This window comes from Panthera onca, chromosome F1, assembly GCF_046562875.1.
Source record: "Panthera onca isolate mPanOnc1 chromosome F1, mPanOnc1 haplotype 2, whole genome shotgun sequence".
In the NCBI taxonomy this organism is placed as follows: Eukaryota; Metazoa; Chordata; class Mammalia; order Carnivora; family Felidae; genus Panthera; species Panthera onca.
Window position 1 is genome coordinate 47,162,143 of NC_138355.1, and position 24,678 is coordinate 47,186,820.

General features: G+C 53.4%; 1 protein-coding gene across 10 annotated transcripts in view; it reads left to right on the plus strand.

The window, feature by feature from the left end:
- Positions 1-24,678, plus strand: part of IKBKE (inhibitor of nuclear factor kappa B kinase subunit epsilon) — a 29,180-nt gene continuing 4,502 nt past the window's right edge. For 2 of the 10 annotated variants that reach the window (XR_009613690.3, XM_060644314.3), the window contains exons 1-19: positions 2-297; positions 871-960; positions 2,647-2,765; positions 3,474-3,722; positions 4,029-4,158; positions 5,858-6,039; positions 9,676-9,836; positions 10,681-10,791; positions 11,107-11,286; positions 11,896-12,092; positions 12,831-12,895; positions 12,977-13,068; positions 13,197-13,283; positions 17,073-17,148; positions 17,271-17,383; positions 19,283-19,359; positions 21,891-21,930; positions 22,697-22,798; positions 23,999-24,095. Coding sequence is in view for 9 of the 10 variants with exons in the window: in XM_060644314.3 (XP_060500297.3) it covers positions 2,679-2,765; positions 3,474-3,722; positions 4,029-4,158; positions 5,858-6,039; positions 9,676-9,836; positions 10,681-10,791; positions 11,107-11,286; positions 11,896-12,092; positions 12,831-12,895; positions 12,977-13,068; positions 13,197-13,283; positions 17,073-17,148; positions 17,271-17,383; positions 19,283-19,359; positions 21,891-21,930; positions 22,697-22,798; positions 23,999-24,095 (2,046 nt within the window). In the remaining variant the exon portion in view is untranslated. Of the gene's footprint in view, positions 298-870; positions 961-2,646; positions 2,766-3,247; positions 3,384-3,473; positions 3,723-4,028; positions 4,159-5,857; positions 6,040-9,675; positions 9,837-10,680; positions 10,792-11,106; positions 11,287-11,895; positions 12,093-12,830; positions 12,896-12,976; positions 13,069-13,196; positions 13,284-17,072; positions 17,149-17,270; positions 17,384-19,282; positions 19,360-21,890; positions 21,955-22,696; positions 22,803-23,998; positions 24,096-24,678 lie in introns of those variants that run through there. The other 8 variants (XM_060644317.3, XM_060644318.3, XM_060644321.3 and 5 more) reach the window with 8 other exon arrangements.

Genomic DNA, 24,678 nt, shown 5'->3' on the forward strand with positions numbered 1-24,678 from the left:
GAACCAAATCAGGAAGTGTGAGAGAGCAGGGCCGGCTGGCTCGGAGCTGAGCAGTGTCCCCTTGCAGGGAGCTGGAGAGGACACCATCTGCCCCCCACCCACGCCCCCGCCCTCCCAGCTCCAGGGGTGGGGCAAGGCCCCCCCCACCCCCGCAGCCGGCCCAGCCTCGGGGGTCCCCGGGGGCCGTGGCCACCAGGATGTTATGCGCACAGCCTGTGGATGACAGAGTGTGCTGAAAGCTCAGTGGGTGCCACGCTCTTCCACAAGCCTGCAAACCACCACCGCAGCTGAGATGGGGTGAGTGTGCCGAGTCCACAGGGGCCACTGGACCGGGGCAGCCGCAGGGCAGCACTCAGTGGAGTGCAGGGGTGCTGCCACATAGCCAGAGGCTCTCCCAGCCCCTTAGCGCCTCCCCGGGTCTCTCTGCCGCTTCTGGGGTCCCCCTGGCAGTGCCCTGCATGCCTCTCTGGCGGTCACCTTTGTAAAGGACTGCTTGGAGTCCAGAGAGAGAGGCAGGGAGGGCTGTGGCATGGGGGAGAGCTGCCATCTGCTTCCCCCGATCCCTTTCTGGGCTCTACTTCCTAACACCGGCCACCCCTGTTCAGCCTCTGCCTCCATACTTTTCTCCTGCCTGGCTCCTGCCGCCTGCCCTCACCCAACCTGGGGTCTTTCTCCCTGACCCAAGTCCCAGGAGTGGGGAGGAAAGTCTCCCGGAGCTGCTGGGGAAATGGACTGGAAACCCCCAGCCCTGTGGGGGAGGGTGACAAACAGGAAAGGGTTAAAGGGCTGGGGCTGGTGGCCTTTGACGGTGGCTGAGAATCACATAGCACCGAGGGGTGCCTCTCATCCGCCCTCCTCTTTCCGGTGTAGCTCGGCTCCTGGACTTGCCACAGACAGTAAACATAACAGACGCTCGCCCCGGAGAGTCTCTGGCTGATCCACAGCGGCCCAGAGCACTGGGTAAGTGCTTTTGGCTGCAGTAGTCCCCAGGAGGATGACCGGACCGACCGAGTGCAGACAGTGGGTGGGGCCATGGGCGCCCAGGCTCCACCACCCACCCTCATTCATCCAACCAACTCCGAAGGACAGCAGCCTTTCCCTGCACCTGAGGGGGGGGGGGGGGGGCGAGTGCACACGCAGCCAACCAGATGCACCACCCATCAGCTCCTAGGCACAGCCCTGGCAGGACCAGGAGCAGAGCCCAGGACGCGCGCCCTTCCAGGGCTCTGCCTTTTGCACAACACTGTGCATTCCCTCGGTCTTCAGCTGCACCTTGCCCCAGTACCAGGGCCCATGTTGGGGACCAGGCCTGGGGAGGATTATGAAGGTAGTGAAATCTGCCACCCACCAGCTCCCCAGACTGGACCCCTTGGCCTTGCTTTTCGTGTGCTCTGTCAGGCTTCACATCCCCAGATCTGCCGGCATCATGATTTTTCCTCAGCCTCCGGGGGTGAGGGGGTAAGGGATTTACCTGATCAATTCATTCAAGCTGATGAGCTATTATATTGTCTCTCTGTATCTCCGTTGCTTTTGCAAAATGCACACACTGGGTACCTTTTCTGAATCTAGGAACTGGCCACTGAGTCTCTTGAAGTGGCCTCTTGCTCAAGGAATTGCATTTTTAAAAAGATTATAGAGAGAAGGCTCAAAGAAAGCTAAGGAACTGTAGGATTCCAGGCATGGTGACCCTAGGGTTGAGAACTGATCAGATGTTACAAGAGGAAGGAACCCTGTCCAGACCAGCCTTATTAGAGAGTATTTAAGAGGTAGTGGCCCTTCTCACGTTCCTTCTCCCAGTCATCCCGTTAAGACCAGACCTGAGCCTATTTTTCAGAGAATTTGAGTTTAATTTCTGAGGCTGCACTCCCTGGCCCCAGTTGCTTTAGAGGAACTGGCCTTGAAAGCACAGGACGGGGGCAAAGATGGGGAATGGAGCTGGAGAGGGTTTCAGATGGTCCCCGGGGCTCCTGAGCCCTTGGATTTGCTGGTCTCTCGCCGCCTCCCCACCCCCTTCCCACACACACATGCGCGCATCCTCACACACACTGCCGGCAGCAGGATGTGTCGTTCCTCTCCAGAGCGGCGCTGACCTGGCCACACTGGCCGCCTGTTAGCTCACAGCAGCAGGAAGTGGTGGGCCCAGGCGAGTGGGTGGAGAAGGGCTCCAGGCTCATGTTGCAATCCTGGAGATTTGTGGTGGTGTGGTTGACGCTGCCTGACCTGGGGCCCTTCCTTCAAGCACTATTTCTGCTTCCTGGGACAATCCCAGGCCTGGATGTCAAAACCCCAGAATTCTCAGTGCCTGGGAGAGGTGACAGAGAAAAAGGTTCGTCTCTGCAGAATGGCCCATCTGGGGAGGTGGTGGGAGAAGATGGGGAGTGAGGACAAGTAGAGTGCCCTGTGGTGGGACAGGCGCAGGCTGAGGGCTGAGGGCTGAGGGCCCCGGGGTGGCGGGGGGGAGGGGGCTGTACTTCTTTTCGGAGAAGTTCCTCTCTGTGCTTCACGTTTCCTCCATCCCCCCCCCGCCTCCATCGCCCCCGGAATGGCCACACGGAACCCTTTGTGGGATGGTCTTGGGCACGGCCACCCAAGTGGCCACCCCAGTTCAGGAATGGAATGCTCGACCCCTGCATGTTCTTTTTCTAGGCAGAAGACGGCCAGCCAGCCAGGGGCAGGAGATGCAGAGCACTGTCAATTACCTATGGCACACCGACGACCTGCTGGGGCAGGGGGCCACTGCCAGTGTGTACAAGGCCCGAAACAAGGTAGGACACAGCCCTGGCCAGGCCCCCGCATCCGTGAAGTTCTTGGCCCTGTCAGCACCTTGTTGGGCAGCAGGGCAGAGGCCTCTGGACTTTGTCCTGCATGCTCTGGAGCGGGGGGACACTACAGCTTTGGCAAGAGGTGTGGGGAGCTGAAAAGGGCTCCTTAGGGATTAGCAGCTTGCGTCAAGCACGTTTTGGGACTGGAGAGAAAGAGAGGAAGACACAAAGCCGTCATCCCGGGGAAGTGGCAGCAAATCTAGGAGTAGCAGAGGTGGGAAGTAGGACTTGTTTGGATTTGCCCTGCCTTTGTCGCAGCGCTGTACTGACTGTATGAGACACATGGCACCGTCCTGTGTCAAGAGGTGAAGTCAGACAGAACAGGTTCCAATCCCAGCTCTGCTACCGGCACCAGGGAGTGGTAGCTGCCATTGTGGTTGTTGCCAACAGAAACGGTAATAGTAACAACAGACCATCCCCTGCAGGCTATCTGGTGCGCCAAGCCCTTGTCCCCAACCAGCGCTGGACCTGCTTCATTCCCTCTGGGTTGAGGAAGGAGCTGGGTGGGAGCTGGGAGCCCCCACCCCCAACCAGGCTGCCTTTGCTCATCTCTGGTCTCAGGCAGGTCGGGGGAAGCTACATGGAGGGCTGGGGGCGGGTGTGCTCCCTGGGCAGGGGTGGGACTTACGTTACCCGCTCCCCCCACGGCAGAAATCCGGGGAGCTGGTTGCCGTGAAGGTCTTCAACACCGCCAGCTACCTGCGACCCCGCGAGGTGCAGGTGAGGGAGTTTGACGTCCTGCGAAAGCTGAACCACCAGAACATCGTCAAGCTCTTTGCGGTGGAGGAGACGGTGGGTCCAGTGCTTGGTCAGAGGGAGGTGGTCTTGTCCTTGACCCACACAGGCTGGAAAGACTCAGGTCACAGAATCATGGAGACGTGGTCACATGCTTGTCAGCAGGTCAGCCAGAGAGGAAACCTGTAGGGTGGAGTAAGGAATGTGGGGTGGGATGTGCGGGGAAAGTGAGGGTGGGTGGTAGGGCCTAATCAAAGAGGGCTTCCTGGAAAAGGTAATCTTGGGCTCAGGTGTGTGGGGTCACTGTAAGGCCAAGGAGGGAAGGCCAGGCCAGAAGCTGGGACCTAGAGAAGGGGGGTTTTTGGCTCTAGGCTGAGTCACCCCCTCTTGAGAAAGCTGCTTCCTCACACAGCGATGGAAGGGGACATTTGCCTTCTGCCCCAAGCTTCCCTGTCTCCGTCTCACCCACAGGGGGGCAGCCGGCAGAAGGTGCTGGTGATGGAGTACTGCTCCGGTGGGAGCCTGCTGAGTGTGCTCGAAAGCCCCGAGAACGCCTTCGGGCTGCCGGAGGAGGAGTTTCTGGTGGTGCTGCGCTGTGTGGGTGAGCCCCTCCTTGACCCCCACCGGGAAGTCTCCCCCCTCTTTCCCTCCTCCCCACTCAGACCAGCCCCAGGCCCAGCCCTCAGGGGAAGGCGACGTCCCAGAGGGTCTGGCATTTCTGAAAAAAGTAGCCAAACAGAGAAGACATTCTGTCCCTAAGAGGCTCTCCGTTCACAGACCAGGACAGACTCTGTCTGGTGTCCAGGACAGACACTGATGAATGGACAGAATCCAAGTACAGTACAACTTTGGATTGCGAGTGACCTGTTTTGCGAGTGTTCCGCAAGACAAGCAAACATTTCTAATACATTTTAACTTGATACACGAGCGACATCTTGCAATACGAGTGGCCCGGATGCCAGATGGCACATGATCACAACTGAGCCAATGGTTCTCGAAATTTGCTTGGATATACAAATGCTTTGAATTGCAAGCATGTTTCCGGAATGAATTATGCTTGCCAACCCCAACGTTTTTACTATATCTGATTCCTGCTAATCAGCAGTCTAAAACTCTAGACTAAAAACAATTCCTTTTTTTTTTTTTAACATTTATTCATTTTTGAGACAGAGGGAGACAGAGCATGAACGGGGGAAGGTCAGAGAGAGAGGGAGACAAAGAATCTGAAACAGGCTCCAGGCCCTGAGCTGTCAGCACAGGGCCCGACGCAGGGCTGGAACTCACGGACCGCGAGATCATGACCTGGGCCGAAGTCGGACGCCCAACCGACTGAGCCACCCAGGCGCCCCACTAGCCTAAAAACAATTCTTAAAGCAGGTTGTCCACCAGAGTTCATAGCAGTGTTATTCACAACAGCCATGAGAAGAAAACAACCCACACGTCATGGACAGATGGATGCACAAACAAAATAGGGTATATACACATAATGGGGTACTACTCAGCCTTAAAAAGGAATGAAATTCTGACACATGCTGTATGTGGATGAACCTAGAAGACACTGCTAAGTGAAGTAAGTCACAGTCAAATCCATAGGGACAGAAAGTCAAATGGCATGTGGCGGGGGCAGGGGGAGGAATGCAGAGTGATTGTTTAATAGGTAGAGTGTCTATTTGGGACATTGGCAAAGCTGTGGAGATGGACAGTGGTGATGGTCACACAACAGTGTGAATGGACTTAATGCCACGGGGTTTTTACACTTAAAATGATTAAAATGCTAAATTTTATGCTAGGTATATTTTATTACAATTTTTAACTTTTTGAGAGAGGGTGATCAAGGGAGGGCAGAGAGAGAGAGAGAGAGAGAGAGAGGAGGAGACACAGAATCCGAAGCAGGCTCCAGGCTCTGAGCTGTCAGCACAGAGCCCAACACAGGGCTCGAGCCCATGAGTTGTGAGATCATGACCTGAGCCAAAGTCAGACACTTAACCGACTGAGCCACCCAGGTGCCCCTATTACAATTTTTAAAAATAAATCAGACAAGAAGGGGGATGCCATCTTTGGGGAGGCAGAGACACCATCCTTCTTAATTTCTTAGGGAATCCCAGTGGAACCTCAACACCCGTGTCTTTGGGCTCCCCTCCTTTGCCCTGTGCCCGTGTCTGTCCTCCTGCTTTTCCTGTGTCTCTGTCAGCCCATGCGAACTCTCTATCTGGACCCAAGGGCATCCTTTCCCCCAAAAGAAGCCCCACACACTGAGCTGTTCCTGGCCAGAGAGCTAGCAGCCCTCCCTCCGTCCCCAGTGGCCGGCATGAACCACCTGCGGGAAAACAGCATTGTCCACCGCGACATCAAGCCTGGAAACATCATGCGCCTCATGGGGGAGGAGGGGCAGAGCATCTATAAGTTGACGGACTTCGGGGCCGCCCGGGAGCTGGATGACGATGAGAAGTTTGTCTCTGTCTATGGCACTGAGGAGTACCTGGTGAGTCGGGTGTTGAATAGGGGCTCTGTTCAATCCCCCTGTGTGGGGCAGGGTATCTGTCACCCCTGCACCCCAACCAGAAGAATTTATTCTGTTCTCTAAGATGGAAAAGGTGATGCTGTACCCTGCCTGGGCCTCCCTGCCCAAGTGTCCCTGCCCGGGCCCCTCTGGCCGGGCCCCCCTGCCCCAGGCCTCCCTTGTGCAATTAGTTCCTTGATGTGATCCTCACCTAGGATGGGGCACTACTGATCACCACTTTCCCCAGGACAGAGAGTGGGCACATGGAAATGCTCTGGATGGGCTAACTCCACACCAATGTGGGTTTGGTTTTTTTTTTTAATTCTATTTATTTATTTATTTATTTATTTATTTATTCAATATATGGAATTTATTGTCAAATTGGTTTCCATACAACACCCAGTGCTCATCCCAAAAGGTGCCCTCCTCAATACCCATCACCCACCCTGCCCTCCCTCCCACCCCCCATCAACCCTCAGTTTGTTCTCAGTTTTTAACAGTCTCTTATGCTTTGGCTCTCTCCCACTCTAACCTCTTTTTTTTTTTTTCCTTCCCCTCCTCCATGGGTTTCTGTTAAGTTTCTCAGGATCCACATAAGAGTGAACACATATGGTATCTGTCTTTCTCTGTATGGCTTATTTCACTTAGCATCACACTCTCCAGTTCCATCCACGTTGCTACAAAGGGCCATATTTTGTTCTTTCTCATTGCCATGTAGTACTCCATTGTGTATATAAACCACAATTTCTTTATCCATTCATCAGTTGATGGACATTTAGGCTCTTTCCACAATTTGGCTATTGTTGAGAGTGCTGCTATAAACATTGGGGTACAAGTGCCCCTATGCATCAGTACTCCTGTATGCCTTGGGTAAATTCCTAGCAGTGCTATTGCTGGCTCATAGGGTAGGTCTATTTTTAATTTTCTGAGGAACCTCCACACTGTTTTCCAGAGCAGCTGCACCAATTTGCATTCCCACCAACAATGCAAGAGGGTTCCCGTTTCTCCACATCCTCTCCAGCATCTATAGTCTCCTGAGTTGTTCATTTTGGCCAGTCTGACTGGCGTGAGGTGATATCTGAGTGTGGTTTTCATTTGTATTTCCCTGATAAGGAGCAACGTTGAGCATTGTTTCATGTGCCTGTTGGCCATCCGGATGTCTTCTTGAGAGAAGTGTCTATTCATGTTTTCTGCCCATTTCTTCACTGGGTTATTTGTTTTTCGGGTGTGGAGTTTGGTGAGCTCTTTATAGATTTTGGATACTAGCCCTTTGTCCGATAGGTCATTTGCAAATATCTTTTCCCATTCCGTTGGTTGCCTTTTAGTTTTGTTGGTTGTTTCCTTTGCTGTGCAGAAGCTTTTTATCTTCACAAGGTCCCAGTAATTCATTTTTGCTTTTAATTCCCTTGCCTTTGGGGATGTGTCGAGTAAGAGATTGCTACGGCTGAGGTCAGAGAGGTCTTTTCCTGCTTTCTCCTCTAGGGTTTTGATGGTTTCCCGTCTCACATTCAGGTCCTTTATCCATTTTGAGTTTATTTTTGTGAATGGTGTGAGAAAGTGGTCTAGTTTCAACCTTCTGCATGTTGCTGTCCAGTTCTCCCAGCACCATTTGTTAAAGAGACTGTCTTTTTTCCATTGGATGTTCTTTCCTGCTTTGTCAAAGATTAGTTGGCCATACGTTTGTGGGTCTAGTTCTGGGGTCTATTCTATTCCATTGGTCTATTTGTCTGTTTTTGTGCCAATACCATGCTGTCTTGATGATGACAGCTTTGTAGTAGAGGCTAAAGTCTGGGATCGTGATGCCTCCTGCTTTGGTCTTCTTCAAAATTACTTTGGCTATTCGGGGCCTTTTGTGGTTCCATATGAATTTTAGGATGGCTTGTTCTAGTTTCGAGAAGAATGCTGGTGCAATTTTGATTGGGATTGCATTGAATGTGTAGATAGCTTTGGGTAGTATTGACATTTTGACAATATTTATTCTTCCAATCCATGAGCAGGGAATGTCTTTCCATTTCTTTATATCTTCTTCAATTACCTGCATAAGCTTTCTATAGTTTTCAGCATACAGATCTTTTACATCTTTGGTTAGATTTATTCCTAGGTATTTTATGCTTCTTGGTGCAATTGTGAATGGGATCAGTTTCTTTATTTGTCTTTCTGTTGCTTCATTGTTAGTGTATAAGAATGCAACTGACTTCTGTACATTGATTTTGTATCCTGCAACTTTGCTGAATTCATGTATCAGTTCTAGCAGACTTTTGGTGGAGTCTATCGGATTTTCCATGTATAGTATCATGTCATCTGCAAAAAGCGAAAGCTTGACTTCATCTTTGCCAATTTTGATGCCTTTGATTTCCTTTTGTTGTCTGATTGCTGATGCTAGAACTTCCAACACTATGTTAAACAACAGCGGTGAGAATGGGCATCCCTGTCATATTCCTGATCTCAGGGAAAAAGCTCTCAATTTTTCTCCATTGAGGATGATGTTAGCTGTGGGCTTTTCATAAATGGCTCTTGTGATGTTTAAGTATGTTCCTTCTATCCCGACTTTCTCAAGGGTTTTTATTAAGAAAGGGTGCTGGATTTTGTCAAAGGCCTTTTCTGCATCGATTGACAGGATCATATGGTTCTTATCTTTTCTTTTATTAATGTGATGTATCACGTTGATTGATTTGTAAATGTTGAACCAGCCCTGCATCCCAGGAATGAATCCCACTTGATCATGGTGAATAATTCTTTTTATGTGCTGTTGAATTCGATTTGCTAGTATCTTATTGAGAATTTTTGCATCCATATTCATCAGGGATATTGGCCTGTAGTTCTCTTTTTTTACTGGGTCTCTGTCTGGTTTAGGAATCAAAGTAATACTGGCTTCCTAGAATGAGTCTGGAAGTTTTCCTTCCCTTTCTATTTCTTGGAATAGCTTGAGAAGGATAGGTATTATCTCTGCTTTAAACGTCTGGTAGAACTCCCCTGGGAAGCCATCTGGTGCTGGACTCTTATTTGTTGGGAGATTTTTGATAACCGATTCAATTTCTTCATTGGTTATGGGTCTGTTCAAGCTTTCTATTTCCTCCTGATTGAGTTTTGGAAGGGTGTGGGTGTTTAGGAATTTGTCCATTTCTTCCAGGTTGTCCAATTTTTTGGCATATAATTTTTCATAGTATTCCCTGATAATTGTTTGTATCTCTGAGGGATTGGTTGTAATAATTCCATTTTCATTCATGATTTTATCTATTTGGGTCATCTCCCTTTTCTTTTTGAGAAGCCTGGCTAGAGGTTTGTCAATTTTGTTTATTTTTTCAAAAAACCAACTCTTGGTTTCATTGATCTTATTTATTTATTTTGAGAGAGAGAATCCCAAGCAGGCTCCAGTGTCAGTGCAGAGCCCGATGTAGGCCTTGAACTCATGAACTGTGAGATCATAACCTGAGCCGAAACCAAGAATTGGATGCTTAACTAACTGAGTCACCCAGGTGCCCCCATACCCATTTTTGAAATGACAAAGGAGATGGTTCTGATAGTTTCCAAAGGTGGTGGAAGGAGGTCTGATGGATGGGGCTCCGGCCCTTGCCCACCCACGTCTCCGTGGCTGCCCTCTCGTTCTCCCTTTCACAGCACCCTGACATGTATGAACGGGCAGTGCTTCGCAAGCCCCAGCAGAAGACATTTGGGGTGACCGTGGATCTCTGGAGCATTGGGGTAACCCTGTACCACGCAGCCACCGGCAGCCTGCCCTTTGTCCCCTTCGGTGGACCACGGCGCAACAAGGAGATGATGTACGGTGGGCCACGGGCAGGGAATGAGAAGGGACTGGCCCTGGACCTTCCTCCATTGGTCCCTGCTGTATCTCCTACTCCACCTCTCACTCTGTGGTCCTCCTCTGGGCCACCCCCACCCAGACTCCTTTCCGATCCTCTGTTACCAGCCTATGAAACAGGAAGCTGAGCCCTGCCCTGACTGATGGGAGATGATCACGGTCCCTCATCTTAGCTCAGTGCTTCCCTTTAGCCTCCCTCCACGCGTGGCTCCCCATCTCAGCAGAGGCTCCAAAGCTTGTGGAACCTGCCAGGGGCAAAGGTGGGGCAAGGACCCAGGCCCCGATCCCTTGTGGGAGGCCTTCCCAGGTTTCCTGCCGGCTGCTCCAGAAGTAGCTGGAGTCGGTGGCTGCTCCCACTGAGGGCACTGCTCAGAGCAGAAGAGGTTTAAGGTAGATTCGTGGGAAGGTCGAAACACCCACCCTCAGCTCAGGGGTCCAGCTGTGTGGAACCTGGATTAGGTGAGGGCAAGGGGAAGGAGATCGACAGGCGGGGGCTGTCAGGGAAGGCAGGACTTTGAAGGGAGGGGAGGGTCTGTGGAGCACAGCGAGGACAGAGGTGCCGAGGCCGGCCAGACCGGGGGATGTGCAGTAAGGGGGTGGAGGAAGTGGACAGTGGAAAGGGGCAGAGAGCCTGACTGGGAATCTTGTTGGCTGAGGGCCAGGACTCTCAAATTCCGTTTCCAAGCTAATTCGGAGTGGCTGACTGATGGGAACCAACGCTCCGAGCCCCCCATGCTGAGTTTGCCATCCCGTGAAGTGTGATGGGCCAGGAGCCCCGCTGACCTGGTCCCGCCTCGCCCCAGGTACCGGATCACCACGGAGAAGCCGGCCGGGGCCATCGCAGGCACTCAGAGGCGGGAGAACGGGCCCCTGGAGTGGAGTTACACCCTCCCCGTCACCTGCCGGCTGTCCATGTGAGTGGGGCCCTGCAGGAGGGGCAGACAGACTGGAGTCTGGGCTGGTGTCACCTACCCCTGCTGAGAGTCCCGCCCTACCTCGGAGGCCCCTGGCATGCAGTCAGCTGGGGCATACGACTCTCCCTTTCCGCCTCACTGTTTCCATCCTGATGCCGGAATGGGTTCTTCCAGCTCTTCCTCCCCATCCCACCCTGCCCCACCGCCTTGGTCCTAACTCTTGGGGACATTCTCAGGGGATGCCCTATTACCTACTCCAAGAGGACAAGTCTGGGACCTGGGCCCTCCTGACCGTCTCCGTGTCCTGGGGCACAGGGGGCTGCAGAGCCAGCTGGTGCCCATCCTGGCCAACATCCTGGAGGTGGAGCAGGCCAAGTGCTGGGGCTTCGACCAGTTCTTTGCGGAGACCAGTGACATCCTGCAGCGAGTTGTTGTCCATGTCTTCTCCCTGTCCCAGGCGGTCCTGCACCACGTCTACATCCACGCCCACAACACGTGAGTAAGCAACGGAGGCCCGAGAACCTTCTCTACCCAAGCAGAAGAGTGTATCCCAGGCGGCACTGTGTGGGCTATTTAGATAGGAGAGCTTCTGGGTCCAATCCTAGTTTGGAGAATACTAGTTCCACAAAGTTGAAGTAAAACGGTTCTTCCTTGCTGTTAGACTCCACAGATTCAGCAATCTCTACGATGGTAATGTGCATTAGAAATCTGAGGGGTACCCGTGTGCATGTGTGCATGTGTGTGTGCGTGTGTTGGCAATGTGTTTTCCAAAAGTACTGCTCATTGAACCCTTTATTTCTGGAGCATTTTATAGGACTAGGTGGATTTTACTGGGAGGGTTACAGGAAAGGGGTGTAAAGGTAGAGGCTGGGTATTGGAGCTCCTGTGTTCTGTTCCCACTGTCTCCATCCACCCTAAGACATGAGCTCCAACCTTTGTCTCTCCACCCTTGATAAGAGAGGAAGTCACCCGGTCCCTCCCTTTGAAAAGCTGACCTTCTCCATGGATAAGGACTTAGCTGGGGTTTGGGTCCCCTGGACCCCTACCCTGACTACTGACACTTCCTACCCTCCCCCTTTCCCCCTAACTCCCTTGTGTGTTTAGGGTAGCCATCTTTCTGGAAGCCGTGTACAAGCAGACCAGTGTGGCCCCCCAGCATCAGGAGTACCTCTTTGAGGGTCACGTCTGTGTCCTTGAGCCCAGCCTCTCAGCGCAGCACATCGCCCACACGACAGCAAGCAGCCCCCTGACCCTATTCACCATGGCCAGCGAGACCCCCAAGGGGCTGGCCTTCAGGGACCGTGAGTAGGGCCACTCAGGCTGGCTCTTCTTTGCTACGAGGGGCAGGGGTTTACGATCCAAGGTATCGATTAATGTTTCTGTGGGTGTTTCCTTGCACCCAAAGTGTGCAGAAGGCAGATTTGGCCTCTAATTCTACACCATGTGACTAAAATGCCATGTGACTCAGGCAGGTGGCTTGACCTCCCTCCCTGGGCTTCGCAGTGGCCACGGAGCTGTGAAAGAAACTTCAGTCGAAACAGGGGGATCTGGATTTAATATGTTTCCACAATCTCTGCAATCGGTGGGAAGGCCTCAGATAGTTTGGGTTGGAGGAAGCAGGAGTCCAAGGTGATGGAGAGAAGGAAAGGTGGTCAGGGGCCCAGAGCTTTGTCTTCCAAGTTCTAGAAAAAGTATCATTCCTTCTCATTTGAATGATGCCGGTCCCATCCTCCTCAGGGTCTCCAATGCTGGAAAGGAGAATTAACCTTGAGACTCCTGGGCATGAGGGTGGTTTTAGCCCATCTGGGACCTTGGATGTAAGGCTGCAGTTCTCCAAAGAGGACACAAGGGGGCAGTGAGAGACTGCACTTGTAAAGGAGCACACAAAGTGCATTTATTCAGGGTTGGGGGGGGCGGTGCTCTGTGTGAGGTGGGAAGCTAGAGATGGAAGAGGGGGTGGGGGTGGATGTGCCTGGTGAATGAGGAAAGAGGAACTTAGGATTCGTCCAGACCCCCTCAGACAGGGCCTTTGTCTGCAGCCGCTCAGGACATCCCCAAGTTCTTCCCCAAAGTGGATCTGCAGGCGGATTACAGCACTGCCAAGGTGAGAGGCAGCCCGGGGGGCAGGGAGGGGTGGCGCAGGGGGTCGGGTGGGAAACCTACTGCTGCCTCCTGTGTGTTTCAGAGCGTGTTGGGCGCTGGCTACCAGGCCCTGTGGCTGGCGCGGGCCCTGCTGGCCGGGCAGGAACTAATGCTTCGGGGGCTGTACTGGTTCGTGTAAGTACCCCGAGGGTGGATGGGGAGGGCAAAGCGAGCGAGCCTCATGGTCCGGGGGCCATTCCCGCGGGTGCCGTGCTCTCGGTCCCCCGGGGAGAACAGAGCTCTGACTCAGCACCCCTCGGCAGGGAGATGCTCCAGGCCACATGCAGGCGGACGCTGGAGGTCACGCGGATGGCCCTCCTGTTCCTCAGCAGCAGCCTGGGCACCGAGAGGTGGGTGTCCTACCCAGGGCAGGGTGGGCTGCTGCAGGTGTGAGCCTGGCTCGGACCCCTCAGCCCTTCTCTGTCTGCCTGCTCTTCACCCCCAATATTTCCAACAACGCCCCTCGCCTCCCCACACCCAGAGCTCTTGCCCTCCCTGCCATCCAGGCGTGCAGGCGTGCACTCCTGCCCTGTCCCTCATCCCCCACCCTGCTAGGTGACTGTGCATGCCTCCCCTGCCACCCAGACACTGCAGGGGGTGGGAGGAAGGGCCGATGGGGGCACTGCTTCAGCAGGTTCCAAGCCCCAGAGCAGCACGGCATCCCCCTGGACCTGACAGAGCTGGGATCGGGTGGTCTCATCCTCCACATTCTTCCTACTGTCTCTGTCTTCACCTTCTTCATCTCCCCCGGCCCTGCCTTGGGGCCCCATGCCCACCGCTCCTCGGACTTGGGCTAATTAGGGGTGATGGGCCAGATGTGAGGAGACTGGGAAGAAGGGGAGGAGGGAACCAAGCTGAAGAGTCTGGAGATGAGAAGCAGGAGGACTCCATTGGCCGGAGCACTTCCGAGCCGTGGGCACAGCCCCCCGAATCTTGGAAGGCATGGGGGCTATGGTACAGTTGAGAGAAGGGGGCTCTGCAGGCCAGGAAAGCCTTCCCCACCAGAAGGAAACACGTAATGACCAAGGAGCAGAAACTGCGTGAACATGCCTGATATCCCCACCCCTCACACCCCCTGGCCCTTATCTTCAGGAAGGTCCCGGGAGTTTCCCAGCAGTGGGTTGACTCACCGCTCCCTTGCTTGGCAGCAGCAATGCTGATGATGGGGCGGATAGGGTGGTAGTGGTGCGGGAGGAGGCAGAGGAGAGTCTCCAGATGTCAGGAACAGAGTCCCTGGCCTGGCTGGTAGAGATAAGGGGCTGCAGGGGCACCAGCACTGCTCCTCAAAGCTCTGTCCAGAGCACAGAAAGGGGGTCCAGGGATAGATGTGGCTCCATGCACAGAGGGGCCCACATTCCCCTGCAGGAGGTAGCTCTTCCCAGGTGATAGGATGGTTGGGTAAAGAAAGACTAGATATGGGGAAAGGCAATCGTGGAGGTCTTCCTGGAAGAGGTAAAGCTTTTAAGGCCAGAGTGAAAGAGAATACCTTGAGTTGGGAGGTCCTGTGCAGGGACAGAAAAGGGGGTTGTGACTGAAGAGACAGGGGAAGGGATGCTGGTGATGTTTGTTGAAGCCATAGTCAAAATGGGAAAAAAATGGAAAATATCCCAGAGTGAAGGTAGAGCAGGGTGGAGGAGTGGAAAGGAGAGGAGAGAATGCATGGAGGTCCTAGAAGGTCCAGTTGGCAGATTGGACCCCAATAAAATGGCCAGTGGAGGTCTATTGTAGGTTCTTGAGCAGGAAAGAAGTGTGTAGAGAAAGTATTTACGGTATTTGTCTGCCCACTTGCCCTGGACTATGAGGACTGTGGAGAAGGGACAGCCCAGCCCTGGGCCTGGAGTCCCGGGTCTGCTGGCTGCCGTTTTTCCCATTCTGGCTGCAAGGGCCCTTGGAGGCCTGGTGTGTCTAGAGAAGTCAGGCTCAGGAGTGCCTGCTTCATATCTCAGCCTCCCACCAAGGAGGAGTACAGACAGCGGGAAGATCACTGAGCAGAGAGTCAGAGGGCCAGTCCACGCTCTTCACTAGGGACCTCAGGCCACAGTTATCTCTGCCCACCTGAGCCACTATTACCCCTTTTTCAAAATGAGAGAACTGGATGATCTCTGCGGCCTCCTGCCTCTGACGCTTTGTGATCCCATTCTTTTTTGAACATCCTTCGACCTGTCGGTTCTGGAGTCTGGGGTACTTTAACAAGCACCAGGCATAAAGTGGCTGCCATTGCCCAGCCTGGTTGCTCACCTCTCCCACAGCACACTCCTCCTGCCTCGGGCTCCCCAGGACGGGCTTTCGAAGCCAGGCTCCTTTGGCAGAGTGTCATTGCCTGTGTCCCGAAGCTCCCTGGTCGTCTTTGGCAGCCGCTGCCATGCCGTGGCCCCGTTCAGGCAGCCAGGACTTGCTCCGGGAGCCCCAGTGCTTCCCCCACGCCCACCACCAAAAATGTGTGTCCATGCTCTCTAGCCAAGAGCTCTAGCTCTGAGGTCCTGTTTGATGCCCACGAACACTCTACTGGGCAGCAGGAAGGAGATTTATCTCCCCATTATGTGCATGAAGAACCTGAGTCTTGGAGAGCTGCAGTGACTGAGCCCAGATCATGCAAGACAGGCAAGGTGGCACCTACGAGTAGCACTCAGACCCGTCTGCCCTGACTCCTTGCCCAGCTGGACCAGGTCGGGCTCCTCCTCTTCTGCCAGCAATTATTCCACACCCTGAAATCCATTTGTACATTCACTAATTCATTCAACAACCACGTATTGAGGAACCATTGTGTGCTGAGCACTTTGCCCCGCACTGGAGATACAATGGTGAACAAAGTGGGCGGCACCGCTACCCTCATGAGGCTTCCGCGTCATTCCTAATTCTCTCCCCTCTGCTTTCCGTACCCCCCCACTCCCAAGCCAAAGCACAGGATTCTTTTCCCCTGAGCGTTATCGTGATCGAAATAGTATATGCTAATTGTAGAAAGTTGGAGAATACAGATAAGCAAGCATGAAATAAAAGTGCTATGTCCTATCGCCCAGGGCTAGGCTGTCACACATGAGTAGTGCACGTCCTTCTAGGTAGTTTTCTACTCTATGTGTTTAAAGTATATATATTCACCAACATGAGATTTTATAGTATTTGCTCTTCTAGAACCTGCTTTTCCCAGCTAATGAACTCTCCAACCCCATGCCAATACATTTTCATCTCATCTAAAGCCATCTATAATCAACGTTCCCTAAGTAGCCCCTGCTTTACTTTTCTAGCTGGTTTTGTCCAAACCAGGATCCAATCCAAGACCACACTTTGTGTTTGTTATGCTCCTTAAATCTATTTTCATCAAGACAGACTGCCTCTCCCCTCCCCCTTTATGACACCAGCATGTTGGAGGGAAAACACCCATTGTCCCACTCTCTGGACTTGCCTAGTTCTTCCTCTCGATACCCTTTGGTTTTTTCCCTCTTTCCCAGCATTTTATATAAACTGAGAGTTCTGAAGCCTGGATGGACTCAAGCTGAACATTTTTTTGCCGAAATACGTCCTAGTGACACTGAACACACTTCATATCTTCCCCTCGTTGGGTGGGGACAGGCTAATTCCTCTATTGTGTGGTCACATTTTCCCTGTGAAAGAACCAGTGTGCTGTTACTTTGGCAGAACACAAGTGTCCGTGCCTTAATCATGAGTCATTTGTTTTAACACCATCCCCAAACAAATAATTTCACTGGGGGCAACACGATGCTAATACCAGGTCCTGGAATACTGTTGGCTAGTATTCTATGCGATCTAGCTTCCCCTTATTAGTAAGCTATTGGTTATCATGAAATACAGTATCTACTGGGAAGAAAATTCAGTTTTTCCTTTAGTTGTAAATATTCCTAGTAAGGAGTTCATTAACAGTCGCCTTGCTTCATGGACTCTGAATTTTCATAGATTCACGTTGTTTCCGTCCACCTCAATCTTGATTCTTTGCAGTGCTCAGCAACGGTACGACTTTGGTGAGTAGGGGCCTCTTGAAGTCGGTTCCTCTGATCCGACCACAAAACTCCCCAGATACCCCAGAAGCCAGCAAGGCTGCCCCAAAGATGTCATACTCAGCATGCGGTCACGGAGCTCTGCCTCCCAATCCCCCAGACATGTCCTTTCTCTGTCCTTCCCTGGAGGTTCAGCAGTGTGGCTGGGATGCCTGAAATGCAGGAACTGAAGAGAGTCACAGAGCTGAGGTCCAAGCTGCGGGCTGTGAGTGAGGCCGGGGGGTGGGTGGACTGTCAAGCGCAGAGTTGGGGGGGAAGTCAGGCTGCCACCAGCACCCCAAGCTGAGGACCCTCTGGGGGTCTGCCCTTTGTTTTCTTGTCCTCCAGTTGGCTGAGGCCCTCTCCAGATATGCCCACGATATCACAGAGACCCAGATGAGCCTAAGCAACCTGAGCTCTGAGCTGATGAAGAACCGGGATCAGGTACATGCGGACAGAAGGTCTGTGGGATTTTCCTTTCTGGTTGGGTGGGGGTGGGGGCAGGGGTGCACAGCTCAGAAGGTCCAGTAGCCTTTTTAGGAATCAATCCGCTTTCTCCCTTATCTCGGCAAGGGTGCTGGGGCATGGGGTAGTGGCGTGGGATCCAAGAATGTGCAAGACCGTCCCCTGAGACTGGCCAGAAGTAGAAAAGGATCTGGGGTCCCGCACCCCTCTGGGAGTTCAGAGAGCAAATTAGAAATCCTCGCAGGTGCACTGGGTCTAAATAAAAGAATAATTTTGTTCCATTTCTATTGTGAACCCTTGCTCTGCTCATTCCCTGGGTTGGCGCTCCTATTTGTAGCGTCTCATTTAATCCTCAAAATAACAATACCGCTAGCACGCTGCTTTGGTAGATGTGGAAGCTCACTCAGGGAGGTTAATGTGCCCTGGGTCACAGCCGGTCAATGACACGTGATGGTGGTGGCATCCTCAGCTCAGGTTTGCCTACCTCCAGACCCATGGTCTCGGCCTAGACCAGGGACTTACAGCCTCTACAGCCTCATTCTGTCTTTCAACAAACGTGAAAATGCCCCGCCCCCCCTCCTCCCCCTCCCCCCCCACCTAGCAGCCTGGTGCATGTGGCTCCGCCCTGATCAGTCACTCAGTGCCTACACGGATCCGGATCCGTAACCCAGGCCCTCAATTCCAAAATCAACGAGTTCTGAAAGCCGTAGGGTTTGTTTTGTTTGGGTTTGTTTTGGTTTGTTTTGGTTGCAAAACCTGACCTCAGCTGGCATGAGTCTCTTTTATCCCACCTACACTGAGCATTCTTACAGTTCTCTGAACTTGGGGTGTATCTCACAAGGGATGCTGAACCAGGCCTCACTCGGGTTCTTCCACAATACAGCCTATGTAACTGAATTACCTTTCTAAAATCAGAAGACCGTATCTAGCCCGAGTCTTTTGGCTAAAAACTGGTGGTGAGGTCTTGTTCACCCCAGGTTCTCCAAAGGGCAGGTGACCCACAGAGCCCTGGGAACCCGCTTGGGCCCTGCCCAGAGTCCAGCTCCAGAAATAGCTGAGATGGGGTCACTGGGAGGGACTTCGGGAAGGAAGTGGAGCTAAACAGGCCTGAGGGTGAGGAAGAGCACCTCTCCCCCCACAACACACACACACACACACACACACACACACACACATACAAACAAAGTGTTTGTATCCAGCCTGAAAGGGGGAAGGAAGAAACAATAATGACCTTAAGCCCTAGGAGGTGAAGGTCCTTGGGAGGTCATCTCCCTCATTCCCCTGCCTCCAGGCAATACTGAGGACCCTTGGATTCATTCTCGTTTTAGACAGGGATTGTTGATTCATTATTTAAGCAACTTCTGTGTGCCAGGCGTTGAATATACCAAGAGGGCAATGTTTCTATTCTTCCCAGGCAACCAGAAGAGAGATTTCTGCTCCTCTCCCATCTACCCCAGGCACTGCCAGGCTCTCAGGCTCTCAGGGTCCTTCCTGGATTCTGTTCTCAAGCCTTCTAGTATAGCAAAGGCCATTCCGTGGCCTGTCCCCTTGGCTTTTTGTCTATCTTATGTCTTACTCAATACCTTGTGTGCGTATGTGCGTGCGTGTGTGTGTGTGTGTGAGAGAGAGAGAGAGAGAGAAAGAGAAGGAATAAGCATGGGAATGAGAGGTGGCTGGCCGTCCCCAAGGCACTTCAAACAAGCTTAGGGACAGGAAAGTCACTCTCATTTCCAGACTAGACCCCAAAACTGTGGCAATGAGGCTCCTTCCCCAGGCAGGCAGCTCCTCCGCTATCCCAGGCCCCCGCCCCCCACCGGCCATGCCAACTGCTCCCTGACCCTTTCCTCTGTGCTGTTGGATTCTCCCATTGCCTGGTCCCTGTCTCCTGCCCACAGCATCCAGCAGATTCAGTGCTGTTTGGACAAGATGAACCTCATCTACAAACAGTTCAAGAAATCCAGAATGAGGCCAGGTGAGCCAAGGGGAGAGCGAACTCCTCCCTGCTCTCTCTCTTCTCTCCCATCTCTCCCTCTTCCTTCCTTCCCTCTGCTTATCCAGCTCTCTCTCAATACAGCACCGGTGTTGCCACTGGAGGCCCCTATGTGGATGGTGCATGTGAGGCCAGCCGGGGTGCAGCTGGTCTAGGCCGTGTCCCTCTGTGAACTGAGGGACGTGAAGCCTGTACCTATTGCCATGTAAGAGGCTTAGATGCCATGGGTGGGGGACTCAGCTGGCTGGAGCCTGGCTGCTATGGGAGAGGTGGCCTTTGAAAGAGACCCCTCACTTCTGCAGGGCACTTTACAGTTTAAGGAATGTTTCCCTACCTGCTGTGTCTTTGGCTCATTAAAACAGCCAGGTTTCCCAGATAAGGGAGGATCTGAAGAAATGTCGTGTAGTCACTGGGCCAACTACTTAGCCTGTGTTATCTACTCATCTGAACAAAGACCCTCTGGGTGGGGGCAGCTCATTTACAGGCTCAGGGATGGGCAGCTGCTTGCCCAAGGTGACTGCCATCACGGGACAGGGTAAGATGGAACCTAGGGGAGGGTTGTGGACCTGGGGGCCTGGGAGACCTCAGCTGACTCTTGGGTTTAGGGGACTAACACACCAGGAGCCAACCCTCTCCCTCTCCACCCACGTAGCAAACATCTCCCGATGTGTGAAGGCCTTGGTCTTGAGTGTCAAGTTCTCCTCCATCCCTAGAATTATCTAAAAAGCACTAACCCATAGAAATGTGATGCCAGAAACATACCTAACTGTGAGTTCTCTACGTGCCAGAATTTAAAAAGTAAAAACAGGTGAAATTGATTTTCATGATATATTTTATTTAACCCAATGTGTCCAAATTGTCATTTCAGCATGTAATCAACATAAACCAAATTACTAAAAAGATATTTTACCTTTTTTTTTTTTTTTTTTGCCACGTGCTAAGTCCTCACAATCCTGGTGTCTTGGACACTCACAGCACATCTCTGTTCAGAAGCTAATTTTTTGGCAGGTGAGCTGTCGTCTCACCAAAGCCATAGAGCTGTGTTCCATGGGAAAACAATATTTTACACTGCTCCAGCTTTAAGTTGTTGATTAATTGAATTAGTTACATTAAAATAAAATTCAGTTCCTCAGGCATACTAGCCACTCGGCAGGTGCTCAGTAACCACCCGTGTCTCGTGGCTGCCGACTCAGACATACAGATCCGGATGATCTTGTCTCCGTGGGAGCCTCAGTCCTGCCTCTGGGTCTGGCTGGGGGGGGGGGGAGGGGGTAGGGGAGCAGCACAGGAGATGGGGAAACTGAGACTCTCCTGTTCCTGACGCCCAGCTGGCCTCCTTGCTGTGATTTCAGGAGACCCTCGGAGGCTTTTCTGCCTTCGTCACTGGGATTCCATCGTCCTAGCATCACTACCCTTCTGAGCACCTCGCTAGGCACCGTTACTCTCCCCTAGTTATAGGTGAGGAAACCAAGACCCTGGGAGACTAAATAGCCCAAGCAATCCAGGTCTGGACACGTCTAACCACTCCGCTTTACAACCTCAAAGAGTTTTGTTTCCATGGGTCTGCAAGAGTCCTTTATGAAAATTAAAAATGAAAGGAAGAATAACTCTTGACTGCTACCCCCTGGAGTGTTGAAAGAGGCCATTCCGAAATATGCTTCCTGGTTTTCTCTCTCTCCTCACACCCGTCCTGGTGTTATAGACGATGGATGAGGAAGCCCACTCGATGAGATGAGGTCACTTGCCCACCACCTCCTGCTACCAGGAGGCTGGGCTGGGACGTGGAGCTGGGACTTCACGAGTGCTCAGAGAGCTGAAAGCAGGGCCCAGGACAAAGATCCCAGGGAGGGGGTTCTGCCATTAGGGAACCGGGAGGGGGCAGCAAGGCAAAACTCAAGCGTCAGGTCACCCCCGGGAGGCCCATTCCCTCGAAGCCCAGGAGGGGGCAGCATCTCCCTACTGTGGTGAGCATTGGCAGGAGGTGGCCAAGGCGGTGAAAACCAGCTCTTCTGGCAAAAGTGGCTGGTCCAAGAAGGGGGGAGGTAGAGAATGAAGGCGAGGTACAGGGTGGTGGCCCGGCTTATCCAGCCCCTTGCTGCAGAGCCCAGCTGGCTCTGCCTGCAGCTCAAATGGTCAGGAATGGGGCCCACAGACTGCAGGCATCAGCCACTCCGGAGGGGTCTTGGATGACCTTGGAGGAGGAGCTGGGGCTGACCACGCTTCCTTCAAGGTCCTCATCCACCACATCCCGCCTGAAAGTATCCCCAAGTATCATCTCTCCACCCCCAGCCCCAGGAACCTTATGGCAATTTCTCTGCAGCTTCATGCCTTCCCCCCCGCCCCCCCCCCCCTTTCCTGGCTGTTTGTTTCACTCCTGACCTTTCTGGGTCCACTGAGCTCTTGAGGGCCCAGGCTGAGCTGCCTTCATCTTTGTAGTTGTCCCCAGACCCTTGTGGCATTCTGTTTCGTTGACTAATTAAACAGGCGACACCATTCCTGTCTGTTTCCTTCAGGCCTCGGCTACAACGAGGAGCAGATTCACAAGCTGGATAAGTGAGTGGCCCGTGCCCCTGGCAGGTGGGTGAGCGGGAGGGTGGGTGTCGCCGGGAACGATACTCTGTCCCTGACCGGATGGGGTGGAGGGCTCTGATCCGGGCTTAGGCAGAAGAAAAGCGGGTAACTGTATGTGGGGGCAGGTTATCTGGGGTCAGGGGAGGGAGATCGTGTAGCTGACTCAGAGGGAGGTTTCCCTGAAGCAGTCTTGATGTAACTGGGTTTATTTCTAGTATGAACAAGACTGTTTGGAATATTTCCATTCCTAGTTGCCCTCACTGACTCCCCGCTTACCGCTTCCGGCTTCTGACCTCTGCCGGAGCGTTCCCTCGCACTGCTCTCTGCTCCTCTGTATGCTGGACTCTCCTCTTGCAGGAGACCCTCCCTGACTTCAGTGGTTATTTGTAGACTTACTCCCCCAGCTCTACACCCGTCCCTAACCCTCACACACACACACACACACACACACACACACGGTCTCTCAGTCTCTGCAGAACCATCTCGTCTCCCCTGTGAGGACTGAGCCTGTGAGCATGTGTGTTCTCTGAGGCCCCCTTGTCCTTCCCCCACATCTCTCTGTTGCTGGGTCATGTGTTCCAGCCACTCCGATCTCCACAGTCCGTGTGTGCAAGCATCATTTCCTGCTTGTTGGGACAGGCAGCCCTGCCGTGGGCCTTGAGGCGGTGGACACTGAGGGATGCTGCCCTTGTGCACGGGTGGCTCTCGTTGCTTATCTCTGTGCCTGGGGGTCTCTCTGTCTTTTCAGGGTGAATTTCGGTCATTTAGCCAAAAGGCTCCTGCAGGTATTCCAGGAGAAGTGCGTGCAGAAGTACCAGACATCTCTAGTCACACACGGCAAGTGGATGAGGTAACAGTCGGACCCTCCCCACTGAGCTGAGCTCGTGGACCCCCAGGGCCCTTCTGAGCCTGGCCCTTCGGGCTTGCAGAGCCCTAACTGAGGGGAGGTGGGAGTAAAGGCACAAAGACCAGAACATGAGGGGTTTTTTTGTGCACCTGGGAGATTTCTGTACGTTAGCTTATTTAATCCCACAACATCTACCTACGCAGTACACACGCTCACCCCACTTCACAGATGAGGAAACTGAGGCTCAGGGCACAGGTCTCATTCTCAATACCACACAGCTAGTAAGTAGCAAAGACTAGTCTGTGGGTATGACTGCCTGGAAACTCTGGCTTCTTTCCATGTTTCCAGGTGGTTGTGTTGGGAAGCCCCCTCTCTGGGGAGAAGTGGGATGCGGCCCTTGAATAGAACCCTCTCAGACGGCCCCCTGTAGGAGTTCTGGGTTTTCCCTTCTCCGATGAGTCCCTCCCTCCTTCCCCTGCCTGTGGGAATACCGGCCCCTCCTGAGAAGAGAGGGCAGGTTCCCAGGCCCGTATGACCTGTGGGCTTGTTATGGGGCTGACACCCATCCTCACATTAGAACACAGCTCCTCCTCCACCCCCCCACCCCACCCCACCCCACCCCAAATTCTGATTTAATTGGTCTGAGGTCAGGCTTGCAAGTCAGCACTTTAAAAGCGCCTCCAGGTAATTCTAATGTGTAGGCAGGGGTGAGAATCAACCACTGGTTTATCTGTCCTTGGGTTGGTTTCCTTTTTGTGCAGTGGGGAAAATGGTCCTGCCCACTCCCTCCACTTAGAGAAAAAGAGAATTCGTAAAAGAGTCCTGACCTTGATTTGCTCTGGAAATGGGGCCGTTCCCGTAGTAAGTGCCCTGGGGTGGGCTTCCTCTGTCTGTCTGGAGCCTGACCTGGCCCCGAGCTCGTCCTCACTGGCATGTGTGGTGGGCCCAGCCACATGTGGTTGTGCACTCCCGCCGTGGTTCTGCTCGGACCCTCAACAGTCTCAGTCAGAAGTGCCCTCCGTGAGAGGTGAGGGCGCACCCGGCAAGAGGCAGTGAGGGGGGCAGATGCCAGGACCCATCATCTCCATCCTCCGCTGTCTGGAAAGCCTCTCCCCGTGTCTGTGTGGCGACCCGAAGGGCGGCTGGATGGGCCCCTGTCAGAACGCGCAAACCCAGCTCTGATTTCTTACCTGCTCTCTCCAGGGAGGCGCACGAGACCAGGATCCGCTTGCGTATGGTCAGCTGTTCTGTGGCTGCCTTTAACACAGAAGCCCAGGGAGCCCAGGAGAGCCTCAGCAAGGTGCGAGATCTTCAGGGGGCTGCCGAGAGGAAGCCAGGTCAATCCGGCACCCTGGGGCCACGGGGCCATTCCCCTGCCTTTGGGCAGGGCTGCCTTCAACCAAGCCCAAGCACTTTGTGGGGTCGGAGGTCTCTAACATACAAATGTGCCCTGAGGTGGGGACAGAGGGAAGGGAAGGCACTTCCTGGTGATCTGAGACTGAAGGTCACTGCACAGACAGCTTCCAGAACTCTGGGACATCTTCCTCGGGCCCCGTGGAGCCGGGAAGTGTCCAAGCTACTCCTGACAGAGGCCACGTGAACTCTCTGTGGTCTTTTAGTCTGCTCTCTGGGAAGAGACCCCCACACAGGCAGCTCTGGGAAGGCTGCTTCTCTGGTCCCCAGCCCGTGGCACCTGTAGCCAGCCTCATCCCTTCAGAGGCTGGCTGGGCTGCCCTGCCCCTTCTCTGGAGCTCCTGGCTTGGGCTGGGCCATGGCGTTGTGGGCTGGACCCAGAGGAGAACTGGACAGTCTGGACCGTTAAATCCAAGCATAGTCGAGGGAGGGTGGCTGTGTCAGCCATGCTCCCAGGGTGGGAAGCAGGA